This window comes from Onychostruthus taczanowskii, unplaced genomic scaffold (assembly GCF_017590055.1).
Source record: "Onychostruthus taczanowskii isolate IOZ18803 unplaced genomic scaffold, ASM1759005v1 scaffold25, whole genome shotgun sequence".
In the NCBI taxonomy this organism is placed as follows: domain Eukaryota; kingdom Metazoa; phylum Chordata; class Aves; order Passeriformes; family Passeridae; genus Onychostruthus; species Onychostruthus taczanowskii.
This window is the reverse complement of record NW_024499796.1, coordinates 10,408,302-10,434,033: the sequence shown is the minus strand read 5'-3', so window position 1 is coordinate 10,434,033 and position 25,732 is coordinate 10,408,302. Positions and strand designations below refer to the sequence as shown.

The 25,732-nt window shown below is 48.4% G+C and overlaps 1 protein-coding gene across 4 annotated transcripts in view; it reads left to right on the top strand.

The window, feature by feature from the left end:
* MAPKAP1 (MAPK associated protein 1) overlaps nucleotides 1–25,732 on the top strand; it is a 79,886-nt gene that overhangs the window by 28,785 nt on the left and 25,369 nt on the right. For 3 of the 4 annotated variants that reach the window (XM_041406792.1, XM_041406790.1, XM_041406791.1), the window contains exons 5-7: nucleotides 2,029–2,201; nucleotides 6,958–7,134; nucleotides 14,783–14,892. In XM_041406792.1, coding sequence (XP_041262726.1) covers nucleotides 2,029–2,201; nucleotides 6,958–7,134; nucleotides 14,783–14,892 — 460 coding nt within the window. The remainder of the gene's footprint in view (nucleotides 1–2,028; nucleotides 2,202–6,957; nucleotides 7,135–14,782; nucleotides 14,893–25,732) is intronic. The other variant, XM_041406793.1, reaches the window with a different exon arrangement.

The following is a 25,732-nucleotide window of genomic DNA, read 5'->3' as shown; positions in this document are numbered from 1 at the left end:
TCCCCACAGGTGTGTGAGTTTTACCTGGTTGAAGTCATTTTGGTGTTCACATTGTGTGTTTGTGAGCAGGAGAACAGGATAGCTCTGGTGGAGATAGTAAAGACAGTAAAAATAGGCTGGAGGAGGCAGAGGAGATTTGGAAATGGGGAGGACTAAGGCAGGTTTAGTTAAAAACCAGCAAACACCAAGTAACTCAGGGTGTGGGGCAAGGCAGAGCCATGCAGTGAGAGGAGCCCCGGAGTGTGGCTGCCAGGTTTGGGACAGCTGGAGCCCAGGGTCCCTGGACAGGGGGATTTTGTAAATTCCTGGGTTTGGTTGTGAGTCCACAGCCTTGTTGCAGTGGCTGATGGATAATCTGGTCCCTGGCTGTCAGTCCCTGCTCCTGGCTCGTTTGTCCCTTCCTGGCTGGGTGTATCAATTGCAACCTTGGCATCAACTCCCACATCTGGCCGTCCATTTGTCTTGGATCTTCAGGACCCAGCATTACTTACAATTCTGCCCTCCTTGGATTTATGGACGTAACTGAGGCGGCGTGCCAAGGAGCCACATGAATTTCCTGGTGCCTGCTGTTTGCTCCTTCCCCTGGCAGAGCAGCCTCAGCCCAGGGGTGTCTGGGCAGGACCAACCCTGAGCCCCCCGTGCCCTGGGGTCTGCGTGGCGCACACTGCTGAGCTGTTCCCTGCTACCAGCTCCTCTCCCTTTCCAAATAAATCCTGCGAGTAGAAAAGCAAGAGAGATGGAGAGAGAGACCCAGCCTGTGGTTTTTAGCAGCTGTAGCTCTGTTGTGTTCGTGACCTGCTGAGGTTAAGGGTGGTGTCCCAGAGGGTCCCTGGCACATGAGCTCAGCCAAGGGCTGCTCAGGTTTATCCAAGCAAAATGAAGGAATGCCCCATGTTGTGTTGCAAACCTAGCCCGTCCTTTAAATGAGAAAAAACTGTTTCTTCTTACCCTAAAAACATGGGAAGGGGAGGTATCTGTTCTATAAAAATGCTTTCTTAAAAAATAAATGTATTATGTTGGGATGGATTTTAATAATACTTTTAGCTATGCCAGTATGAATAACTTTAATCTTTAAATTCCTATTACGTCTCTAATTTATAATCACACTGAAGGATCAAATGGTTTTTAACAATATATTGAAATTAGCACATGGCATTTAACTCCCTGTTTTATGCTCTCATTATAGATTTATAGCATTGAATCCTTTTATTCTGTTACTTAGAATTCCAAGTGATTAATTCAAGAAGCCCTTTCTCTTCTCAAGGCCCCTGTAGTATGGGGGGAGATGGAGATGCAGAGTTACTTGGAGTGCTTTGCAAGAGGGGGTCAGCATGTGCAATCTTTTGTTTGTTCAGAAGATTTCTGGGTGAAAGCTGCAATCCTACCTGCAGTGGATTGAACATCCTTTTCTTGTCATGCAAACTGCCTAGATCTGTGTTGCTGTGTGCTTTATGCTTTATTTAATTGTCAGTCTCCAGGGCACCAAATGGGTTCATTTCATGCAGTGAGTTCCAGTAAAGCCCAGTATCAGTTGATTCTTCTTGGTGTCCTCAAACAGAGCACGTCAGTGGCTCAGCTCTGTGTGTGCCTTTGCTCTGCAAGCCTTGGTGAGAGGGTGTCTGCTCCCTGGGGGCTCCTCAGGTGGTGGGGAGGAGCTGCAGAAGAGAGCAGAAATGCAGAAAAAGGGGAGTGCACTTCAGAAGTCTTAGGCTGGTTTGCTGGGTCCCTCTTCCTCCCCATCCCACACATAATTCCGGGGGTTTTTTTTGGATTCTGCAGGAACATGGGATCCTGCAGCAAAGTTCAGGCTCCTTATGGAAATCTGTGAAATCATGTCCAGATATTTCATGTCCTTTTTACAGATAAACAGCAGGGAAATAATTGGAATTTAAACGTTTAATCTCCTTGCCATTTTAAGCCGTAGCAGCCTATTTTAGTTTTCCTGCTGAGCCGAATTCCGTCCGCCCCGATTCTGTACAAACCCTGTCACATTTTTGCACACCCTGATGAAATGTGCTTCCTCAACAGGGCCACGTTGGTACAACAGCAACCAAAAAAATTGATGTCTACCTCCCCCTGCACACGAGCCAAGACAAGCTGCAGCCCATGACCGTGGTGACCATCGCCAACGCCAAGGTGCACGACCTGATCGGGCTCATCTGCTGGCAATATACAAGTGAGGGACGGGAACCCAAGCTGAAGTAATGCTCTTTCTTTACTACCTCCTGACCTCTCAATTTCTCCTCTGCAGCCTTTTTGCATACTGAAACGGATTTCTGTGGAAATGTGAATCCTAGCACCTTGACATTTGGCAGGGTTTCCCTCTGAGCAGCACGTGTGCACCTCCAGCCATTTCTCTTTCAGTTAACTGCTGTGTGCTGGGAAATGGTCAACAGGAGGGCTTGGACCTGCAAATGAATCATCATTTAAAACTGTGTGAAAACAATGCAAACTTTCTCTCTTTTGGTGTCACAGAGGCATTTGTTATTTCATGTCCCATCTATTTTTTGCTAGCATCCCTAAGGGCTGAGATCACAAGATGTCAGATATCCAGAACTCCTCTAAGTCCCTCTGCTCTGCTGGAGCACTGCTGGTGGTTAGTAAGAGCTGCTCCTTTTTCCTGGCAGATGACAGAGGATGCATAGAAAGGTTCTTCAGAACAGCTCACCTGAGCAGCTTTCGTTTTAGAACAGCTGTGTAAAATACTTCTGGTTTTGCTGAGCCATAGAACATAAAATAAGGACTTAAAGTAGTTTATTACAGAGTTGTCAGCAGCAGTTACTGGCAGGGATGTCTCTGGTGCAAAGGAGGTTGATAGTTCTGTGTGGGTTTTTTTCCATATGAGCCAAATTTCACTTTTTTATTGTTCCTGGAATATTGAATGAATAGGATGGGGGTTTTTTTTTCATCCTGAATTTTGCAGCTCACTCTTTCAGCATTTTTCAGGTGCCCTGGAGGGCTCAGCAGTCTTAGCTGCTGCTGTAGCACAGCTGTGGGGGCAGTGGGAGTGAGGCACTTGGGCTCTGTTTGGGTTTGCTGATTTCTGTTCCATGGACAGGGCAGCAGGAAAGCAGCTCCTCTTGAAAACACTTCCATGGATGTTCTTTCTTTGGATATGGGTTTTTCCTTAGCTCTTCTCAACAGACATGTGAAATGTTTCTGGGGTTTAACACTTGGATTTGATTTGTCCTTTTTTATGTTCTGGAGAAGAAATATAAAATTATTCACAGATGGTGCCATTTCATTTGCTGTTATTAATTTCTGTTCATTATATCACAAGTTCAGGGAAGTGTCCTTTGTGTATGATTAGGCTGTTTTTTGATGAGTAAGACACCACTGGTGCCAGTCTTTGGGCACACACATATTTTTCAGGAGCACAGCAGAGCTCAAAGGGAGCAGCACCCATGAGTGGAGTGTTCCATGAACCATCACTGCCCACAGCAAAAGGCAACAGTGGGAAGAAATGAATTTCACTGCCTGCCTTGAAGGATAAGATGTTATGATGTGTCAAAAAGTGCTCATGAGCAAGGAGGCTGTCCAATGTAATCAAATCTGAGGCAGAAAGAATAAAATAAATAACGGAGGCGTGAGCTCCCAAGAGCACTTGTCAGACACAGCAGCAGCTGAGAATCTGGGGACAAAGGCTCAGGCTGAGGGCCAGAGCCTCGAGTTTCCAAGAAGTTTGTTTGCTTGTAGGACCTTAATTGTTTCTCATCATCTTTTTTTTTAGCATTGCTGACTGCCAGTCCTGAAGCAAGGATTGCTTTAACTGTCCCCTGATTCTCACATTTCCAAGTAAGGAAGGAGCTCGGGTAGGGTGCCCATTCTACACTGGCCATTTGTTCCTCAGTCAGGCAGGTGAGAGTGTGGAAAGACAAAATGGGGATCATTGTGGCACTGCACTAAAATACATCTATGGAATGCCTCAGATGGGTATGCAAGGCATGCAGAGTGACAACTATACCTGCTAGTGACACTGTGAGAATAATGAGGAGGTTTTAGACTTTATAATTAGGAGAAACAACCTCTTCTGTCTTTAGGAAAAGAATATATTACTGCCTAATTCCTTTTCCTAAAAGATAGGTGTAAGAGTCTGAAGTGAATGAGTACCAGTTGACAGCTTTGAGAACATTCTGTATTCAATTAGGCTGCCTTTTTTATTATAATTGCATTGTATTTGTCACTATTCAGTCTCTTGGTTCCAGGAACCACTGGCAGGGTTAGCAGCCCTGTCCCTGGCCTCCCACACATGGACCTGGGTTGTAACCCAGCACACCATTTCCCTGCCAGCCCCCAACAGATGTGCTGGAATGATTCCACCTGCAAAAAGTAAACAAAAATCCCTTTCTAGAAAGAAATTAATGGTGAGATGCACGATTCAAATACATTTGCTATTTTTAGAAGTGAGGAGTGAATCTCTCTGGTTTTGTGCTGAGCTGGTGAGTTCCCAAGTCAGCCTGGTGGAGGTTCAAAGTGCAGAACAGTTTTACTCACTGGACTTTATTTTATTTTTAACACATGGTGACTGTGTTAGTGCTCAGGGAGCCAGCCCATGGCTGAAGACATCTGTAGCCCCTCAGCTGTGTGGGATGAGAGCAGTGCTGTTGTTTTCCCAGGTTTGAGGAGGGGAGCTGGTGGCACGGGGACCTGCTGGGTGTGCTCTGCTGCCCGTGGCTCTGTGCTCCTCCAGCTGTGCTGGGAGCTCTGCAAATACCTCAGCACCCAGATGAAAATGTTTTCTCTGCTCACCCAGAGCTGTGGGTGCCCAGAGCAGGCTGGAGAGCAGCAGGGCAGGAAGGAGCACGGCTGTGGCTGCTCACGGTGACACTGGCAGTGTCACAGGCTGCCAGGGACATTCGTGGCACACACGAGCACGCAGGGTCTGTGATCCCCAGCAGGGAAGGGGTGTGGAGCTGCTGGAGCCTCTCCAGGGCTGCCCTGAGGGATGGAGCATCCCTGCCCTGGGGACAGGCTGGGAGAGCTGGCACTGGAGCCCCTGCAGGGCACAAAGGGACTGGGGACAAGGCATGGAGGGACAGGACACAGGGAATGGCTCCCACTGCCAGAGGGCAGGCCTGGATGGGAGATTGGCAATTCCTGGCTGTGAGGCTGGTGAGGCCCTGGCACAGGGTGCCCAGAGCAGCTGTGGCTGCCCCATCCCTGGAAGGGTTCAAGGCCAGAAAGTTTCTTTATTAGTATTTGCAGAATTTTCAAAATTCAGAGTGGTGAGTGTTGCTGAATTACCTTTGGTGAGCAAATTTGCAGCTCACATTAACAGCAATGCATCATTATTCCCTGTTTTCTATAATAAATGTCTCAGTCATGACAAGATGCCTATAGATCACCTGGACTAAGCACTCTCAATAAAGCACAGTTGCAACCAAAGGTTTGTGAATTAATTGAGAAAATTGCAAATCAGGTAGTCAGTGAAATAATTCATTGTCACATCCAATCAATAAACTTTGTAAATCAACTCATTTAATTCAAAAAATGATCTATATAGATCAAGCGACCAATTAAACAATTAGCATACACTTTACAATTAATTAATTTAAGCATCAATCACGCAATTAAAACTCCAAATTTAAACTGCAGAGTTTAAAAACATGCTGCCACATGCATCTCCAGTTTTACTGCATGGCTGGGGAAAGGCCTGAGTGATGGCAGGTTTACAGCCAGAAAGAATACTTATTCAGGTCAATAATTTAAACTGAAGTAACATTTGAAATATATTTCAATGTTAGGAAATTATGATTAATACCTGTTTAGTAGCTATAAATAGTAGTTGCCCTCTGGGCTTTCATCTGTGGAAAGAGGCTCAGCTCTTTCTTTCTTTCACATTGTATCTGTTTCAGCTTTCTGTGTTAGTTCTACTTGTTGGTATTTATTAATTTGTGACTGCTTTTAGTGACTGAACTTAGGTATTTAGTAAAGGTAAGTTTTCTGCTAATCACTGCTGTGTGTTGGACAGATGTTTTACTTTTCCCATAGTTCATTACCCTGCTTACCTGCCTGAGAGCACCCTGCTTTTCCAGCCTACAGACAGAAAACTTTCACACTTGTTTGACCTGTGAAAAATCACAGACACCGCCTGTTTGCCTTGACCTCTGAAGTGTCATCATCGTATAAATAAATAAATTTTCACAAATGGAGAAATATTCCTTCCTGCTTCACGAAATCATGAAACTTTTCTAGATTTTAGTGCCTTTTAATCATTGTCATTTAGTGCCTTTAAATCAGGTTGTGGGGCAGTTGAGGACGAAGTCTGCTTCGCTCTGAGCTTTGGGCTTTCCCATCAGCACAGAGTTATGGCAGCAGCACACGCTGTCCCTTTGGTGCCACGCAGGTGTCCTGGTGTCATTTCAGGCAGTGTCCCTGCAGGGCTGCAGTGCTGCGGGGCTGCAGGGCTGCTGTGCTGCTGTGCTGCAGGGCTGCCTGCAGTGCTGCAGGGCTGCCTGCTGCGCTGCTGTACTGCAGTGCTGCAGGGCTGCAGAGCTGTCTGCAGGGCTGCAGGGCTGCCTGCTGTGTTTCAGGGCTGCTGTACTGCAGTGCTGCAGGGCTGCAGCGCTGGCTGCAGGGCTGCAGCGCTGCAGGGCTGCCTGCAGTGCTGCAGGGATGCCTGCTGTGCTGCAGGGGTGCCTGCAGGGCTGCAGGGCTGCCTGCTGCGCTGCAGGGCTGCTGTGCTGCAGGGCTGCAGGGCTGCCTGCTGCGCTGCTGTACTGCAGGGCTGCAGTGCTGCAGGGCTGTCTGCAGTGCTGCTGTGCTGCAGTGCTGCAGGGCTGCCTGCTGTGCTGCAGTGCTGCTGTGCTGCAGTGCTGCAGGGCTGCCGGCTGTGTTTCAGGGCTGCTGTGCTGCAGGGTTGCCTGCTGTGTTTCAGGGCTGCTGTGCTGCAGGGCTGCAGTGCTGCTGCGCTGCAGTGCTGCAGTGGCCGTGCTGACGCCGCGCTCTCTGTTCCAGCGACAACGTCGGCGCCTACTGCCTGCACATCGCCGAGGACGACGGCGAGGTGGACACCGACTTCCCCCCGCTGGACTCCAACGAGCCCATCCACAAGTTTGGCTTCAGCACGCTGGCGCTGGTGGAGAAGTACTCGTCCCCAGGGCTGGCGGCCAAGCAGTCGCTCTTCGTGCGCATGTGAGTACCGGGCACGGGCACGGCCCTGGGCCTTCCTCCTCCTCCTCCTCCTCCTCTGCCTCCCTGGCCTGGGCACGGCTCTGGGCACGGCTCTGGGCCTTCCTCCTCCTCCTCCTCCTCCTCCTCCTCTGCCTCCCTGGCACGGGCACGGCTCTGAGCCTGCCTCCTGCTCCTCCTCCTCTGCCTCCCTGGCACGGGCACAGCTCTGAGCCTTTCTCCTCCTCCTCTTCCTCCTCTGCCTCCCTGGCCTGGGCACGGCTCTGGGCCTTCCTCCTCCTCCTCCTCCTCTGCCTCCGTGGCCTGGGCACGGCTCTGAGCCTTTCTCCTCCTCCTCCTCCTCCTCTGCCTCCCTGGCCTGGGCACGGCTCTGAGGCACAGCTCTGAGCCTGCCTCCTCCTCCTCCTCCTCTGCCTCCCTGGCCTGGGCACAGCTCTGAGCCTGCCTCCTCTCCTCCTCCTCCTCCTCCTCCTCTTTCTCCTCCTCTGCCTCCCTGGCCTGGGCATGGCTCTGAGCCTGCCTCCTTCTCCTCCTCCTCCTCTTCCTCTGCCTCCCTGGCCTGGGCACGGCTCTGAGCCTGCCTCCTTCTCCTCCTCCTCCTCCTCTTCCTCTGCCTCCCTCCACCTGACTTCACCGCAGTCCCAGGGCCTCACCTGTTGGTGATGCTCTGCAGCGAGCCCAGTGGTTTTGGGCTGCAGTGTGGCTCAGTACCAGTGCCGTGGCTGGGCAGGGAAATGAGCAGTGACCGAGCACACCAGCTGCAGCAGGACTGGACATCCCCCTGCCAAGCCCAGCAGAGTTTGGGGAGGCACATCCCATCCACCCCTGAGACCTGAGCTCTCTGACTTGTAGATCAAGAAGAATTTGCTATGTCCTTATGAGTGAAATAGGGATATATACTGTGCTTGATCACTTTTATTTTTCTTTACTTGTGAATGAAAAATCTCTTAAACCATCAGAAGGCCTTAATTACTAGAACAAAATGCCAGGAGCATAAGCCACTTCTTACTTGGGAAAAATATTTCATGTTTGGAGCTCTTGAAATGAAAATGCTAATAGGGTTTTCCTGGTTATTGGACATTACTTACATTTCTTAACACTACAGCTGCTTCTAGTTCTGAATAATCAGACATTTAAAAAAAAAATCTGGCTTATTTAATTAGTTTTTATATTCTTTATTGTGTACTGTGTTTCTTAGCGACGTTCCAAAGCATCCTACAGAAAGCCATTGTCAGAAATCCCACGTGTATTCCCAAAGGCCACATTCACTTTGTTCCACTGCATTAGGGCACTGGGAAATAAAATATTCCAGCCCCAGTGTTCACAACTGAGGTATTCAAGGCTGAGATGCTGGGCTGTGCTGCACTGAGGCCGTGCTGAGGAAGGGGAGGTCATTGTCAACAGACAACTCTGAATTGTTGCTGATTTCTCTTCTGGGAAAAGTGCCCTTCCCCAGCTGTCCTGGGTGCCTGAGCTGGGCTCGGTGTCACTGCAGTGCCCAGCTGTGGGGCAGGGGCTGGCTCACAGGGGGTGGCACTGCCCTTCCCGTGGGAGCCCAGAGACCTCAGCAGGGCTCTGCCTGCAGCTGGGAGCAGGGCCTGCAGAAAAATGCCAAATCTTTTGCTTTAGCATCATTTGTGCTGATGTGAGGAGCTTCCTCCTAGCTTGGAAGGTGCTGCTGAGGAGAAATAGGGCAGCTGCATCATAAGCAGTGCTCTTCTGAAAGGGTCAATTTGGTGGTGCCAGCGTCCACATTTTAATTTTAAATGGCTGTGTAAATAGCTAGGTTTAAATTAGAATTTTTAATGTGTCCCCTAGAATAAAGAATTACTTGATCATCACTTGATCACAAGGTTGTTACCTCTGTGAGTTTACATGTGTGTGCTGTCTGATTTTTGTGGCGAATTGCTGTAAATTCTATGTCTTCTTCCTCCCCTGTCACCCTACCGGTGCATGTAATTGTGGTTTTATATTTTGCATCTCTTTTTTTTTTTTTTTTCCTCTTTGTGCTGAAGTACTTCAGCTGCTGCCATGTCAGCCTTGTGACTTGTAATGTTTATTAATACTGAATCACTGTTGAAAAATGTAGATGCCTGTGAGGAGCTCCGTGCTGGAGCCGCGCTCCTCCTCGCGCTCCCCGCGCCGAGCTCTGTGCACTATTGAGTTGAACTGGCTGCATTTTGACACCACTCTAGCAGTCCTCAGACTCCTATCCAGTTTTCTGGGGCCCCGCCAGGGACCCCCTTCAGCAGGACGTGTCTGAGCAGAAGCAGTTTGCAGAACTTCATCCACTTCAGCTCCTGCCAAGGCAAACTCCGAGCCACTCGAGTTGGTTACAAATGCCCGGAGGTGGTGGCTGGAAGGAGCCCACGGTGCAGTTTATATTCCGAGCTGGATGTGAACGTCTTTGTGGCTGTACAGAGTAGTAAATAATTGAGTTTGATTAGGGAGAGGGACCTCATTATCCCCCCACCTGTGCCCAGCTGGTAGGGGAGGGTCGAAATGAAGCCATTAGCTGTCGCTCTTACTGGCATCTCAAAGAGCTCAAATACATCTGTGTCTTATTTTCTTTTCTGGCACAATCAGTCGAGCAAGCTAAGCAGGCATGACCGAATTTGGCAAGTTCCAAGGACTCTGGCAAAGTTACACAAGGAGAAGACGGAGGGCAGTCGTGCTGGCTGCTCAGGGCCCATTAGTCTAGCGAGTTCTGTTGTTGGAAGGTGGCTGCTGTGGAAAGCAGAGCTTTGTCCAACACCAGGCACGGCCCCGCTCTCCTGGCCCGGGGGCTTTGTCAGGAAGAGGCAAACAAAGCACCACATCCATGGAAATACAGACTTCTTCAGGTGGTGAGGTCATCCCTGAAAGGCTCAGAATAAATCTGTACCATCATTAGGGCTTTCTCCCTTGGAAATGTTATTGCTGGAACTTGACACGCTCGATCTAATGGTGTTTCGAGGAGCTGTAGCTCAGCTGCCAGTTGGCACACAGAGGAAATTTGGCATCCAGTTCCTCTGCTCTGTAGCACTTTTTTCTGTTTTGATGTAGTACTTAAATTGCTTTGACTATTATATACAAATTTTCAAAGCAGCACCTCCGCCATACCCAATAATTTAAGGTTTGAAACCCTTTTAAAATACCAGACTTGCATTGTGCATTTGTAATTTCAGTTCAAAGCCCTGAAATGTGTTTTTTCTTGGACTCCAGCAGCAGTGGCCAAAAGGCCTGTTCCTGGTTTGTACATGGGGGTGGATAATCTGCAAAGTACATTTTAGAATATTCACAAAAAATTTAAGACAGTTCATGTGGGTGCAAAATTAAGAATGTGGCTCTCAGAATAGTGGAGAGAGAGGGGTAGGAGGGCATCAGAAAACTTGATAGAAGTCTATGGACTGCTACAGTGGTGTCAAAATGCAGCCAATTAAACTCAATAGTGCACAGAGCTAGGCAAGGCCAATCTGAGATGCACAAAGCAGGTCATTTAGGCTCAGAATAAAAATTGTGGCTGGCATTAGTTAGTCCAGTTCCTATGTGCACTTTATTTTAAAAATTACCCAGCTTAAGGTAAGTCCATTGCATCAGCTAGGATTTTGAGTCTTAAGTCTGTCTGTGCTGATCAAGTGGAAATTGCTATTAGTCACTCCCAGGCACTTCCAGCCATGCCAGCTGGTTATGCAGTGAGCTTTAAGTGCCATAAATTCCACTACTGGAAAGTAAATTCCACTTCTGTGTTTAAAAAAAAATCAAGAAAAAAAAAATCAAACATTTAAAAAATTGCTCTAGATTGGAAAACAGCTTTTCAAAAAGTTCTCATTCAGAGCAGAAATCCTTTGTCCTTCCAGTGCAGGTTGTTTTATTTTGTGGCAAAAGGGGGGGACCCTGCCTGTTCCTGTGGCACGAGGAGAGCTTCTGCCTCTGCTGCTGTTTCCCTTTCCCTCTCCTGAACCTTGCCACCCTGGCTCCAGCACGGAGGCTGTAAAAGAAGATGGAAAGCCAAGTTACTGCAGAATGATCACTATCATTAACATTCACGGGTGGTTCACTTATCATTCCTGACTGCACAGACATGGCAGCCGTTATGAAACGTCCACAGGTGTAGCACGATGATACATATTACATTGTGCCACAATGGATTTATGTATTCTGTAACAAAAGAAAAGTGTAATGAAAAAATACAGAAGGTAATCCTTTATTCCTCCACTGCACAATTTATCAGTAATGCCTGTGGATGATAAGTGCCAGGGATTTCCTTTGCTTGATTTAACCTTGTCACCCAGGTATGTTTTTGCAAAATGACAGAAAATACAAGCTAAGGAATTTCTTCGGCTTCCAATTTGCCAGCAGCAGTTTTAATTGATTGACCAGCATCTGCTTGTCTGTCCTATTTTCATAGTGTTGACCTGAAATGAAGGTATCACCCCTTAGCAGAGTGAGGTAGAGCACATCGTTTGTGATTGCAATCAGGGCTGTGCTGGGGCTGGGCTGAGTGAGGACAGTCCATGCCCGTGGCCAGGGCAGAGCACGCTGGGGGTGCTGGGCTGGGGTGGGGTGTGTTCCCCCAGCCCAGCCTGCTGTGCTGGGGCCCCACGAGGCAGGGCTGTGCTGGGCTGCTCCAGAGGCTGCGGTGCCAGCGCGGCTCCAGGACACCCTGGCAGCGTGTGCAGTGCCAGGACGAGGAGCAGTGGCCTCAAACTAAACCACAGCAAGTTCCACCTCAGCGTGAGGAAGAACTTCTTTCTGTGTTCTTTCTGGAACAGCTGCCCAGGGAGGGGCTGGGGTCTCCCTCTCTGGAGACATCCCAGACCCACCTGGCCGCGTGCCTGTGTCCCCTGCTCTGGGTGACCCTGCCTGGGCAGGAGATTGGACAGGGTGATCTCCAGAGATCACCTTCCCACCCCAGCTGATCTGTGATTCTACAGGGCTTCTTCTCTGGGCGCAGAAACGTGCCCTGACTCTGGCCTGGCCCCAGGATGACGGCAGGAGCTCTTGGTCTGGGCTGAAGTCCACCCCCGGCTCAGATGTGTGAGGCTGCTGAGTGCTGAAATGTTGCTCTGACGTCGTGGTGCCTTGTGAGAGGGGAGCCAGGGCAGGGAGGGGAGCAGCTGGACCAGGGTGGGGGTCCAGCCCCCCTGGCTGTGCTCCAGAGCAAACAGCCAAGAGTTTACAAAAGCGGGGCGCGCTCTGCGTCCCACCGCTGCTGCCAAGCCCTCGCTCACGGCTCGCACACTAAATATAGCAAAACACAGAGGCTTTCTTATTTTGCTTTGATCAGTAAAATAAACTTTCAAAGATTGTTCTGGGATGAGATCCAGCTTCTGAGGCAAAGAATGGCCGTGGCTCGGGCAGGGGTTAGTAATGGAGTGTCAGGGAAATCAGTCTGACAGTTCTCAGGCCAGCTGCTCAATGGAAAGAATCGGCTGCGCCGGGACAGCCCGGAACACGGCGGATCACAGCAGCCTGTGCTCTTCAGCAGCTCAAGTGTCAGGGACTGAGACAAAAATCTCCATTTTTGGGGTGTTGGGGCCATCTGCCAATGGCCACTCTGTGCCCAGCGGGAAGGGGGCTGCAGGCCCTGCTCCGTTTGGGGTGAACAATGTTGAAAAGCATTTTGTACAAAGGGGACAATTGTAACTCCGGTTGTTTTGGCCATAGTGGGTTATGGAAGACTTCTGTTGCCTTTGAAATTTCTTTTTTCCCTAGAGTATTTTAATTTATTTCCCTGTACTTTGGTTGGAGTTTTCTGGAGAATTCCAGTAGGTATTGCAGAGCACCATATGAATTACCTGGAGACACCAGGTGTTGTGATGGTCTGGTCCAGCACGGAGGGCTTTTCACGCAGCACTTCAATGAGAAACCTTGTGTTGTTCAAATAAAAGCACAAAGGTAGTTCCCTTTTTGTGGTTGTAACTGTAGAATAGGTCTTTCACTTTAAAGAATCCACTGAACCTTGCTCAGCAGGTCAGCTGGGACTGAAGCTGTGAGGCTTTTGGGAAGCGAGGGCTTGGCCAGGTAAAGGGCAGGTGTGTGGTGCTCGTGCAGGTCATGGGGCTCCACAGCAGCTTCAAGGGAAATTTGCTTCAGTGAAGTGCTGGGGAAGATCTCTGCTCATTGCAGGCGTTGGCCTCTGAGCCCTGGGGCTGTTCCCAGGACAGCAGTGTCACCTGCAGATAGTGTCACCCTCCCTCAGCTCTGCTCCTGCTGCACTGAGCACGCGGCAGAAACAGAGGGAAAAGTAGATGCATGAAAAGGTTGGGATTATTTGGTTTGAAGACGAGTAAGATAGAGTTATAAATAATAAATGGTCTGGAGAACATAAATTTGGGCTTTTAGGCAGTTTCATTTTGCCAGGAACAAAGGGAATTGAAAATGAAATTCAGATGAGAGCAACGCACATCGAGGAGAGGGAAACGGCGTCTCACACCAGCGAGGGGGGACATCCCTGAGCCCGGGCTTGGCTGCTGCTCCCACGAGCACGAGTGGCCCCAGGACAGCGAGTGGGACCAGCATGTGGCCAGGCAGGGGCTCCTGGCCCCTGTGCCACGCTGCAGTCCGTGCCCTGAGCACTGAGTGGCCAGGGCTCTGTCCTGGCTGGGTCACCGTGGGCTGGGGATGCCGTGTCTGACGTGACCTGAGCTCCAACCTCTGCTCCCAGCATTCGTGTTCCAAAGTGACATGTAATATGGGTTTGTTTTGCAGGATGTACTTGTGTTGCTTGGATTGCTTTCGCCTGCCAGTTGCTTTTAAAAATATTCCAGCTGTGCTGTTCATATAGAGCTGTACTCCCTGATTAAAATTCCTGGTTGCCAGATACAAGGCTCCTCCTCCTGCCCAAATAGCTTTGCAATCCATGCAGAGCAATCTCTCCGGTGGGAGCCTTCAGCTCTCGGATTTCCCTGGAACTGTCTGCAGTGACATCTACTGACATGAGCTGAGACTGACTGCGAGGGCTAAGGGGCAAAATTTACTGATCTGCACATTCAGAGTCTCTTCTATTATACTGTCTCTGCTTCCCCAGGGGTGCCCCTCTCAGCAGAATCCCCCACAGCTGTCTCCATGCTCTTTGCAGTCCTTCCCCTTGTGTGGCCTCTCCCGTGGGTGATGGCCAGGACAAGGACCCACTGCCTTGGATCTTTCGGGAGATTTTGTGCCATTGTGTTCACAAAAACGTGTCTCTGTTAGGCTGGACATAATGCACTGGGGCAATACCTCGATGGTGCTGCACAGCTGCTGTCACTGAGGGGTGTGCTGCCACTTGTCCCTTTTTTTGTTTGTTACGTGTGGGACACGGGTGACAATGCCACTGCAAACTGCTTTTCTGTTGTGTGCTGTAAAGCACAGACACGAGCTGAGGAGATGAGGAGCCCCCCAGCTACACTGGCTCATTTTTCTCTTCTAACGCTGAACGCCAAGTGACCAAAAATAACAATAAATTAGGAAAATCCTTACACCCCTTGTCTTGAATCTCAACCCGTTTTGGCCGGTTTTGTCTCTGCCTTGCTAAGGCAGTTTGCTTGGTTTCTCCTTTTAACTTCCCTTCCCAGCCCAACTTCGTTAACCGTGTGCCTAACGAGTGCTTTGCTTGAAGCTAACGAGGGCTGCGGGGAGCTGCCAGTGATGATTGTTTTGTAAAACTGCATGTGCATCTGTCTTGCAGAAATGCTGCTCATGGATTCTCACTTATTCAGGTGGACAGTATGAAGGTCACCATGAAGGATATCTTACAAAAGGCCTTAAAGAGAAGGAAGGGATCACAGAGAGGCTCAGGTGGGTTATTTATCGTATTTTCTAGAGGGCAGGGTGTTTTCTCCATGAGTATATTTTATATCTCTTTTTAACTGTTGTGAACGTTGCCCAGGTTTTGGGGGGTTGTGTCCCAGCCCCACTCACAGCAGTTCTGTGCACAGGTCTGTGTTCTCCATGCTGGCACAAAGCTGGCAGTGCAGGAGCTGCATAATGTTTGCTGCAGAGCAGTATATCCATTCCTGCAAATATTTATTTATGATAACAAAGCCATTTGCATTCAAGACCAGTTCATGGTAATTTGGGATGATGGGTAGAAGTACAGCAAGTCCAGCCCATGATAGACTTTGTATATATACTTCTAATTTATGTAAGAAAATTATGCTTAGTGCGATTTTAAATAATTTCAGAGATTCATTGTTACTTGTAGTGAAAAATTTACGCAATGTTATCAAAATAGTGCTGTTATAGTTAAGGCATATAAACACTTAAAAAAGGAAAATGTACAGTGCTTGTATTTCTATTTTAAACAATGTTTTTCTGGGGGGTAGATGTGCATTCACATGTATGTTAGTGTATATATTTCACAAGTATAAGGCTGAGAGATCTTTCCAGCAACAAGAAATAATTACCGAGAGAAATTGCACTGAGTCTTGTCACGCAACAAAGGAACTTTAATATAAACCCATCTATATAGTGGGAAAGATAAGGATCTTGTCTTTGTAAATGAATGAAACCTCCTTATACACCCTCAGTTTTAACTATGGGAAAAGAAAATAAACCCTGTTCTCCTTAGAAAAAGTAGTTCAGTGCAGTTTTTAAATGTGTGTATAATCTGTCATGGATTTAATTAGCTATCTTCAGATGAGAGCTGAAGTTTTAATAAAAGTTAGAAGAGATAACACAGTGAAGGACACGGATGAGCTGTCTCAAGGCCATATTCCAAGGGAACGATAAGAGCTGTAAAAAATGGCAGAGAAGAGCAATTGAACGGAGCAATGAAAATCTGATTCTCGTAAAAAAAAAAAAAAAATTAAAAAAAATGGGGGGAGGGAGGAGGAGAGGAGCAGTGCTGGGGGGCGGTGGAGAGGAGCCCCGGCAGCCTGCAGCAATTTGGAGGGTGGCCAGGAGCCATCGCTCAGCCGGGCTGCGGCGCCGCGCTCCAGATGTGCCAGCGGCACGTCCCGGCCTGGCAGCTGAGAGCGCCGTGTGATAACCGGCTCTCTGGATGCCCATCGCTGGCCGCAGAGATAGAATTAAATGATGATGATCTTCCCACAAGTTGGGAGAGGAAACAATGCATATAAATCTTGATTTCATCTCAGCGTGAGAAGTCTTTATCCATCATCACTCATAATGAACAAGTCGTTAGCGGCGATGAATGGTGCTGGGGTTTTTTCAAACACCTCTTTTGTTCACTTTTTGGGTGACTTTTATTTATTTCCCGGGGTCAGATTTCCCTTCCCTGAAGGGAGGTTGCTAAAGGATTCACTTAGCTCAGTCTTTAAACTGCTTCCCCCCTCCGTGTAACAGATGTTTTATTCTTTGTCCATTTGAAATTTGATTCTGCTTTGACTTTGTTATTTTTGCTCGGTAGTTTAGAGAAGGGATGGACCTGGCGTTTCTTCCCTCAGCTAATACATTCACTTCTGCTGCCTTGGCCCTCCTGCTCAGAACCCTTTTCAGGATCAGGGCATATAGGGATGCATCAGAATTTTTTATTAACATTAACTTAGCTTATCCAAACCTTTCCTTATTCCCAATTACGTCCCTCTCCCAACATGTGGATGATCAGGTTTTAGGTGGGTGGGGGGCTTAGGAAGGTCTTGCTGTTATCTTTAAAGCAGCAGCAATTGTAGCTGTGTGCACAGAGGGATCCAGACAGGGAGGGCAGGGAGAGCTCAGGATGCCACCACAGTGGGCACAGAGAGACTGGAGCAGGAGGAAAAGGAAAGGTTTTGCCATCATTCCTCACCTGCCCCCAGATCCCTCATCACTGGAGAGGATGTGCCTCTCACTGTCACTGGGAGATGCAGGGATAAATGGAATTGCAGATCAGAGCATTAGCACAGGCCTGGGCCAGGGTGCTTCAGGTCGTTATTAACCAGTGGATTAGGATGTCAAAGTTCTGAATAAAAGATAAGAGATAATTTATGAGAAACATTTCTCCTCATTCAGCAATGTTTCCTTTAAAGCTGATTGGTCTGATTTTTAAAAAGTCGTTACTAAAAATTGGCTGAACATGTTTATTTAAAGTTTTTGGAATATTTTAATAAAACTGAAATGCCCATGAGCTTTTCTGCCTGTCTTCAATGGGCCTCCAGGTCAGCCTTTTCAGGACAGATGAATTTATTGCATTGCAGCTTATGCTGTTGTCAAGTACTGGTAGAAGCAGTTGCTTTCTGATCTGTTTTCACCACTGACTTACAGGACATTTTTCAGACTGGTCCTGAACTGGGGGGAAAATGCAAACCTGGGTTGGCTACTTTGGGTGAGGCAAATTTGAGGAATTCCTGTGGTACAATTGGAAAGGGTTTGTTCAGCATGCCAAGGGCTAAAACACTAAGCTAGTTTTCTCTAAATACTTTGTTCAGCCAGTAAAGATTATTTGTTGCAGCAGAATACTGATCAGTAGGAGACAGAAGTGGGCTACAGCCTTTTCCTCATAGAAAGGGGCCTGAAAAAACAGCAGTTTTTTGTATTCTGACTGTGCCTAGCTCTATTTAGATAAAATTATTGCAAACTGTTCAAACTATGTCACCTTCCTTGCAATTCTTCTTTCTTAGTGTCTCAGGGCTTTTGACACACGAACTCTGACCATTTTGAAATAACAATATTTGAGCCAGTGGAGGGGAAGTGCTGGTGGTGAAGAAACTGGACGTGTTGTAGCTGAGAGAGGCTGGCCACGAGTCCTTTCCTGGAGGACTGGCTGTCCTGCAGCAGGACTGGGACCTGCTGAGCTGTGCCAGCACGGGAGCCACGGGGGTTACTGGGAGCACTGGGTCAGCTCTGCCCAAATCACCAGCTGGGAGAGGTACACAGCAATGGCTGCGGGTTAGGGAAGAGCCTGTAACACCCAGCCAGTGCTGCGTACTGGAGAAGATAAATCTGCAGAGGAAATTGTCGAGGCAGATGTTTAATTAGTTGGAGCCAGGCTGGATAAATCAGGATAGGAGCTGTCTATGCAGATACGCCGGTGTGCCTTCCCTTCCTCTGGGCTGGTGTCACTGGCTTTAAAAACAAACTGTTCTTTTTGCTGAGGAGGGAAGCAGCAGAAGGAGCTGCACAGCCTCTCCCTTACTGTAATGGATTCCCCTGTGCACACTCATAAAATAGAAAATGTAATTGATGTTTTCTTATGGTAATGAAAACTAACGAAGTCGAATACTTTACCATCAATTTGTTTAACCTCTTGCGTGCTCAGCGTGCCTTGCACAGGCATGTTTTATGGGAGAGCTGGAAATAAATCACTGCACTTGTGGGATGGGCTTCTAGGGGAGGCTGGTCTGATCCAGGATGGGCCACCTTGACGGGGCTCAGGGGCATTGCTAATGGCAGAGGGTTTTCTGAAAATAGCTCAGATGGGAGGGAAAGAGCCCGAGGATGGGGTGATGCCCCACTGATGCTCCCCAGCTGGGAGCTCCATCAGTGCCACAGGGACCTGGCTGGGCACAGGGCTGGCACTGCTCAGGCACTGGGATAACAACCCTTGGAGAACCCTCATGTCCAGAGGTAGTTTAGGGATTGTTTTGTATAATCCTGCCATGCCCACATCCCCTTTCTTTGAGCACTTCAGCAGCTGATGGTGTAAATATAAAATCTCTCTGCAGTGTGGTTGATCTGCAGAAAAGAACTCGCTGGAGATTGGGAGCATAAGAACTTCCTGTTCTCCTTGAATTTGTCAGTGAAAATGTCAGATATCGTGCTGTCTGAATTTTTACAGCTCTAAAAACCAAGTCCTGAAAAGCTGTTTTAGAAGGTGAGATTTGGGTGTTTTAGTACTTGGGATAATCTGCTCCCCAGAGATCAGTAACAGCCTTAACATTAACTTCTGGAGCAGGTAGCTGTTGGTCATGCTTGAAAATCCCACCCTCAGACTTGGCAGAGGGAGCTTTGTAGGTCCTACAGATCATGTTGCAGAACTGTAGAACACCATTACCCCTAGAACTTGATTTGCTTTACTGGGAAATGATTTTCCTGCTCAGTCAGTCTGGTGTGCGCTTCTGCTGGTCTTGCTTTCACCAATACTCATGTGTTACCCCACTAACATGTAAGAAATTTGGGTTGTGGTAGATGTGCACTTTAAATCCTGATTTTTTAGGAAGCTCAGAGGAACCAAGGCAGGCACAGCTCTTCCAAGGTGGAAGGCACAGCCCATGCTCTGATCCCAGGGCTCAGCTGAGGCTGGGGCTGACAGCAGCCCACAGTGTGCAGCAGGCAGGGAGATCTTATCAGGCTTTTTATATCTGCACCAAAGGCTGCACTCTATTCCCTATAAAATATGCTTGCATGGATTACGATTTTAAGAACATAAGAAAGATGGTGACTTCATCCTTGATACTTCATGTATCCTGATGCCATGGTGATTCTCAAATTAAATATGTGCAGGAACTACATGTACACTGGGAAGTTATCTCCCTGCCTGTGAGCTGTCTCATTCCTGCTGCTCTTCCACAAACACATTCCCTGGGATGCCAGTTGCCTTCTCCTCCAGAGCTCCACTGAATGGACTATAAATACTAATGTAAAGTAAATAACAATGCAGAGAGAATGTGTGCAGAGGCTTTGTTTTCAAACAAATTAAGCATGGATGTCAGTATATAAAAACCGAATGTTCTTAGGAGGAGATGAGAGACAAAACCAAACAACATAAAATGCTGAAATGTTGGAATAATCCTGCCTGTTCCTGGTCTGTGTCAGCCTCTCTTCATCTGAAATTTCTAGTGAACAGAGAAGTCTCCTCTGATTAATCTTGTCTGATTTCAAGTAGAAATTCTTTGCAGGGTGAACATGCTACTGATTATTATTTAATAGCTGCCTCCGACTGCAAACATCCCCCGACCAGAAAGGCTCAGTCCTTTTAAGAACAAAATGCTCTACAAGTTTAATTGTTATAAACAAAACCTTCTGCCAACATTGCACAGACGTGACCTGTATTTTCCGTAGGTTAGAGGGAGAGTTATTAGCTCAGTGTTCTGTGAGTTTGGAGAAAGATTAATACTTTTTCGATAAATGAAAACAGCTGCTTTGCAATAACATTCAAGTCCCTAACAGCTGTCAACCAGTGCTTTTTGCATTCTTTAAAATGTGTAAAGTGACCAAAAATAGTTTAAAATAATCTTCCTGCTCTGTTTAAGTGTATTATTTCACTGCCACAGGAAGCTGAATAATAAGAAAAGAGCAAGATTCAAGAAACAGGCGTAGGACTTAAAGATAAAAGCCTCCATATCATATTTTAGTCTCTACACCAGAATCAGAGGAATTACAGCTGCCAAGGCCAGGGAAGGAGCCTGTTCCATCCCCTGGTACCTGGGAGCACGGGGTGTTAGGGTCTGTTACAGAGGCAGGTTTTGTTGTGGTTGATTACTGCCGTGGTTTAGATTTGTTCACACAAAGTTCAAGTCGCCCTCAGAACCTGGAGACTCTCAGATGAGGAGTTCTCCTTGGGGCTCATCTTTGTCTGAGGAGCAGCTGGGGAGGAGAGCTCTGAGCTGTGGCTGAAAATTCAGTTTCTGACGTGTCAGTGTCAGCACCACATGTAATGTCAAATTTCGTGTCTTAAATGTTCTAAAGCAGCTGCTAGAGGAGCTGTGGGCCTTGCTGGGGTTTTCCTTCCTCATCCTACCTTGTTGGTGGGAGAGTAGGACAAAAAAATGTCTGTAAAGGGAGGCATTTCACTTGCACATATATTTATTAATACACTTTTAAAAAGGAGAATTAAAAAGATAAACTATGTAAAGCTACAGCCCTATGATAAAAGCACTTCTAACAGATGAACTACAATTAGAATAAACCGTCATTAAAGTTTCATACTGTCATGGAATGATGGTAACTGAGGAGTTTAAATTTAAAAGTAAATATGTTCGAGTAGGCGATGCATATGTTTGCTCTGACTCTTTCTGGGATGGAAGCCCCAGCATCTGTGACAGTGAAAAGCCAATTAATTTGCGTTTCCTTGTGTTCACACTCGTGCTTTTCTGCCTGGTGGTGGTTGTGAGCGGCTCTGGCTCCGTGCTTTGTTTTGGGTCATTACAGCAGCCCTGCGGAGCCTGGTGCGGGCACGGCCGGGGTCCCGCGGCACCTCGGGGTCCCAGGGGCATTTCGGGGGTCCCTGTGGCACCTCGGGGGTCCCTGTTACACCTCGGGGGTCCCTGTTACACCTCGGGGTCCCTGTTACACCTCCGGGGTCCCCCTGCACCTCGGGGGTCCCTGTTACACCTCCGGGGTCCCCCTGCACCTCGGGGGTCCCTCTGCACCTCGGGGGTCCCTGTTACACCTCGGGGTCCCCCTGCACCTCGGGGGTCCCTGTGGCACCTTGGGGGTCCCAGCAGCACCAGCATTCCCAGGGCCATGCCCACATTCCCAGGGCTGTAGCCCCATTCCCGGGGCCGTACCCCCATTCCCGGGGCCGTACCCCCATTCCCAGGGCTGGGATCACTCAGCACCAGTGCCCCCATTCCCGGGGCCGTGCCCCCATTCCCGGGGCTGGGATCACTCAGCACCAGTGCCCCCATTCCCAGGGCCATACCCGCATTCCCAGGGCCGTACCCCCATTCCCGGGGCCGTACCCCCATTCCCGGGGCTGTACCCCCATTCCCAGGGCCGTACCCCCATTCCCGGGGCCGTGCCCCCATTCCCAGAGCCGTACCCCCATTCCCGTCCCCGCTCCGGAGCAGGGGCCGGTGCGGGAAGGGAAGCGCTGCGCTGCCCGGCTTTGCGGGGTGCTCCCGCAGCAGGGCGAGCCCCTGGGTGCGGAGAGGGGCGATGGAGCTGCTGGCAGTGATCTCCTGCTGCCCCGGCTCGGCTCGGCTCGGCTCGGCTCTGCCGCGGGGTGATTTATTCCGCTTGCCCTTTCCCTCTCCCAGCCCGCTGACGCTGAGCAGACCCCGGTGCGTTGGTGTAGGTGGAACAGCTCATCAGGAATAAAGCGTGTGAATGGTTGGTGAGAACAGCAATGGCCAGCTAGCCCTGTGCCGTGGGCTATCAGCCCAGAAGAATTTTTCACGCCCAGCCTCCGAAATGAAAGTAGAATATTGAACAGTTTTGGTTCTGATGGTACCAAATTCCTGTGGTTACTGGTTCTTCTGGATTGGTAATAATGCTGTAATTTATGTGACGTTTTAAACTGGCAGCTCAGCGTTTGGGTGACTGAGATTTTTGTGCTTGTTTCACCACTGTGATGAACAGAGGCTGTGCTGGTCCCTGTTCCTTCACGGGATCAGCTCCTCCCTGCCCTGTGCTCTTGAACCCTCGAGTGCGCCGTGCTTGTGCTGCCCAAAAATGCAGAACAATCACTGGTGTCTTCAGTGCTTGTGCTGCCCAAAAATGCAGAACAATCACTGGTGTCTTCAGTGCTTGTGCTGCCCAAAAATGCAGAACAGTCACTGGTGTCTTCACAGCCGAGGAAAAGCACATTTGTCACTTGGAAAAGCAGGCATGGGCGAGCCCTGGTGCTGGCCAGCCAGGAATGCCCACCTGGGCTGGCCCCAGGACGGCCCCTCGGGGACCATTCCCTGCCCTGGCCGGGCCGAGAGCAGGGCAGCTGCAGAATAAAATAAAACCCGTGTGTTGGATTTCTGCTCTAGATGCTTTACGTTATAGATGAAACACGATGATTTTGTCTCAGCTTTTTTTAGGGCTACACACTGCTAATGCAGAAAGGTAGCAATTAAATAAAACCCTTCTGTTTTGTGCACAGCCCGGGTTGCTGCTGGCCGTGCTGCACATTTGCTGTTCCCCAGAAAAGCAATCCAGAAATGAAGTGTTTGTTTCTGTTTAAGGGGCTTTTGACTAAATTCTTTAATTTCACTGGCTGTCAAGGTAGTGTTAAGTAAAATAGGTTTGAACTGCTGTAGTTTTTGTGTACTGGACTAGATGTCAGAAACCTTTGCCATCACTGGAAATTCTGTCACTCTGGATTTACTATCTGTTTCCCACAGCTGAATTCCTGAGCAGTGTGATTTAACACCTTGGCTCTCCATCAACCAGGCCTGGCATTTATTTGAATGCATTACACCACTGGTTTCCATAAACTATTTTACAATTGTTTCATATAAATGACTGTTTATTTCTACAAAAACCATCTGTATTTCTGTGGAGAGCGGCAGATAACTGTGTGTAAAATTCGGTAATGTCACAACAGTGCAAGTTAAGGAAAAACAGATTGGGCTAAAAAAAACCCTCTCATGCTTGTGCATAATGTTAAAAGTTTGTTTTCACTATTTAAATATCTTTATTTATTAACCAGTATTTGCATTTGTAATGATAAAATCTTTATTCCACTTCAGAGGTGTTGAGGGGCTTTGGGGATTTTTAGCGGATAAACAGATTTAAGACGTCCTCGCAGCAGCAGGATTGGAGATGTAAACATTCTGCTCTGCAGCCAGTTCCTCTCACACTGTTTACATATTTTCTGTTGTTTTATTGTCATTGCCAAGCACACAATGGAATCCTGCCCCTTCTGTCATGCTCTGAGAAAGCTCCCAGGGAAGGAGGCCGGAGCCCTGTCCCTGCTCCCCTTTCCCTGCTCTCCACAGGGACGATCCTGCTCCTCCTCTGCCCTTTTTGTTCATGGCCCGGAGCTCGTCCCCAGCCCAGGGCCATGTCCAGCATCCAGGGGGGGCCAGGGCTCCCCCAGGCCTCCCCAGGGGACGAGGAGCTGCCTCGGTTTCCCTCCTCCCAGCCAGCACCCAAGGAGCCTCGGCGCTGAGCTATTTTAATTCCTCCATCTGCTGCCCATGTGGTGGCGGAGGGAGCACTGGAATCCAGCAGTCTTACACTTAGCACGACTGATACTTTCTGACAGACTATTTGAAATGATAGAAATACATAAATCTCCTTTTTTATGACCTTGTAATAGCTGCAACATATTTCCAGCAAATATTTTCTATAGCAATAATAAAAAAGCGATAACAAAAAAATAAATATAAATATAGTTTAAACTCGAGCGGAATCGCGCTTTCAAAGCCCAGGGATGGAGCAGCAAAGCAATAAATCACAAATCCTTGTGAAAGGAGGGACTTGAAACGGAAAGTCCCACAGACATCAGTGTTAAGTGTTTATCAACAGGGGTTTTTTGACTGCTCTGCTGCCTTCTGCCTGTGCTCAGTTCCCTTTTGCTTGTTCCCTCCTGCCCGGCATCTGTCGCCGTGGCTGCCTAACTGCCCACACTTCTGATTTTTTCTTTCTTATTTTCTTTGTCATTTTTTTCATTTCTTTTGTTATTTCCTTTGCCCACAGAAGCTGTGGCTGCCCCTGGATCCCTGGCAGTGCCCAGGGCCGGGCTGAGCAGGGCTCGGAGCAGCCTGGGACAGGGAAGGTGTCCCTGGGTGGCAGGGGAAGGGGCTGGGTGAGGTTCCCTTCTGCCCTGAGCCATTCTGTGATTGCGTGGTGCTGGCAGAGCCCTGTGAGCAGGCAGCAGTGTCCGAGCCTGCTGAGGTCAGGGCTGGAGATGCTGCTCCATTAACGCCGTGTTTAACGTGTTGCTCACGCCAGCTGCTCCCAGTGTGGGAGGTGGCAGGGGTTTGTGGAAGGAGTTCAAGGACAGACAGGTTTTCCTGGGCTTTCTCACCAGGCAAACTGTGGGATTGTAACAGGAGCCCCTAGCAAAGAGCAGGATTAATGGATGGCACGTGAGCAAATGCAGCACGCAGGGCAGAGGTGGGCATGGCTTTGGCAGAGCAGGCTGTGCTCCAGCAGGCTGAGAGGGAGCCAGAGACCATCTGAAAGGGGTGGTGGGTTTGCCATGGCATGCTTAGATTCCCAAAAAAGATTTGACAAAGGCTCATAAAGCAATTAAGCTGTCACGGGATGAGAAGGAGGATCCTCACATGGATTAATAATTGATTAAAAGACAGGAAACAAAGAATAGGAATAATGGCCCTTGGTGATTAGTAACTAGGTTACTGGTGGAGCTCCGGTGGAACTGGTGCAACCTGCATTGTTCCTTAATGTGGGGCACGGAAAGGATGTGAATGCTGATGTGACAAAATGTGCTGTTGATACAAAAGAGGTAAGAATAGTGCAAATAAAAGCTGTCTGTGAAGCACTGCAGAGGTATCCACAGTGCTGAGTGACAGGACAATAAAACGAGAGAGGGAATTCAGTGTCAATGAGTACAAAATAATATACATGGTGAAAAGCAACTGTAACTATATGTGTACAATGATGGGCTCTAATTACCTTCCATCAGTCAGGAAAAGTATCCAGCATCATCACAGGTAGCTCTCTGAACTCTCAGCTCCATGCAGGAGCAGGCAGAAAGACAAATGGAACATCAGGAACTAAGTCCATAAATCCCAACGTACCCACATCTTAATTGCTGTATTTTGTCTCAAAAAAGAGAAGTGAAGAGATGCAGAAAGGGATGAGTGTGGAAATGGATCAGGCACGTGAAGTGAGGAGCAGATGCTGGGAGGGAAGGGCTTTTCTGCTGTGGAAAAGGCACAACTGGGTACAAGAGGTGAAGTGCAGGTGGTGGGGACAGTGCATTGGAATGGTTTCATTGAGGTGCTTCAGAGACAGGAGCTGCTCACCCCAAACACTGGGGTGGCAGTGGCTCATTGGAACAAGAGGAATACTCTTCCTCACGCAGTGTAATAAATTCAGGAGGCAAATGTCATGGAAATGGGAAATTCAGAAGTGT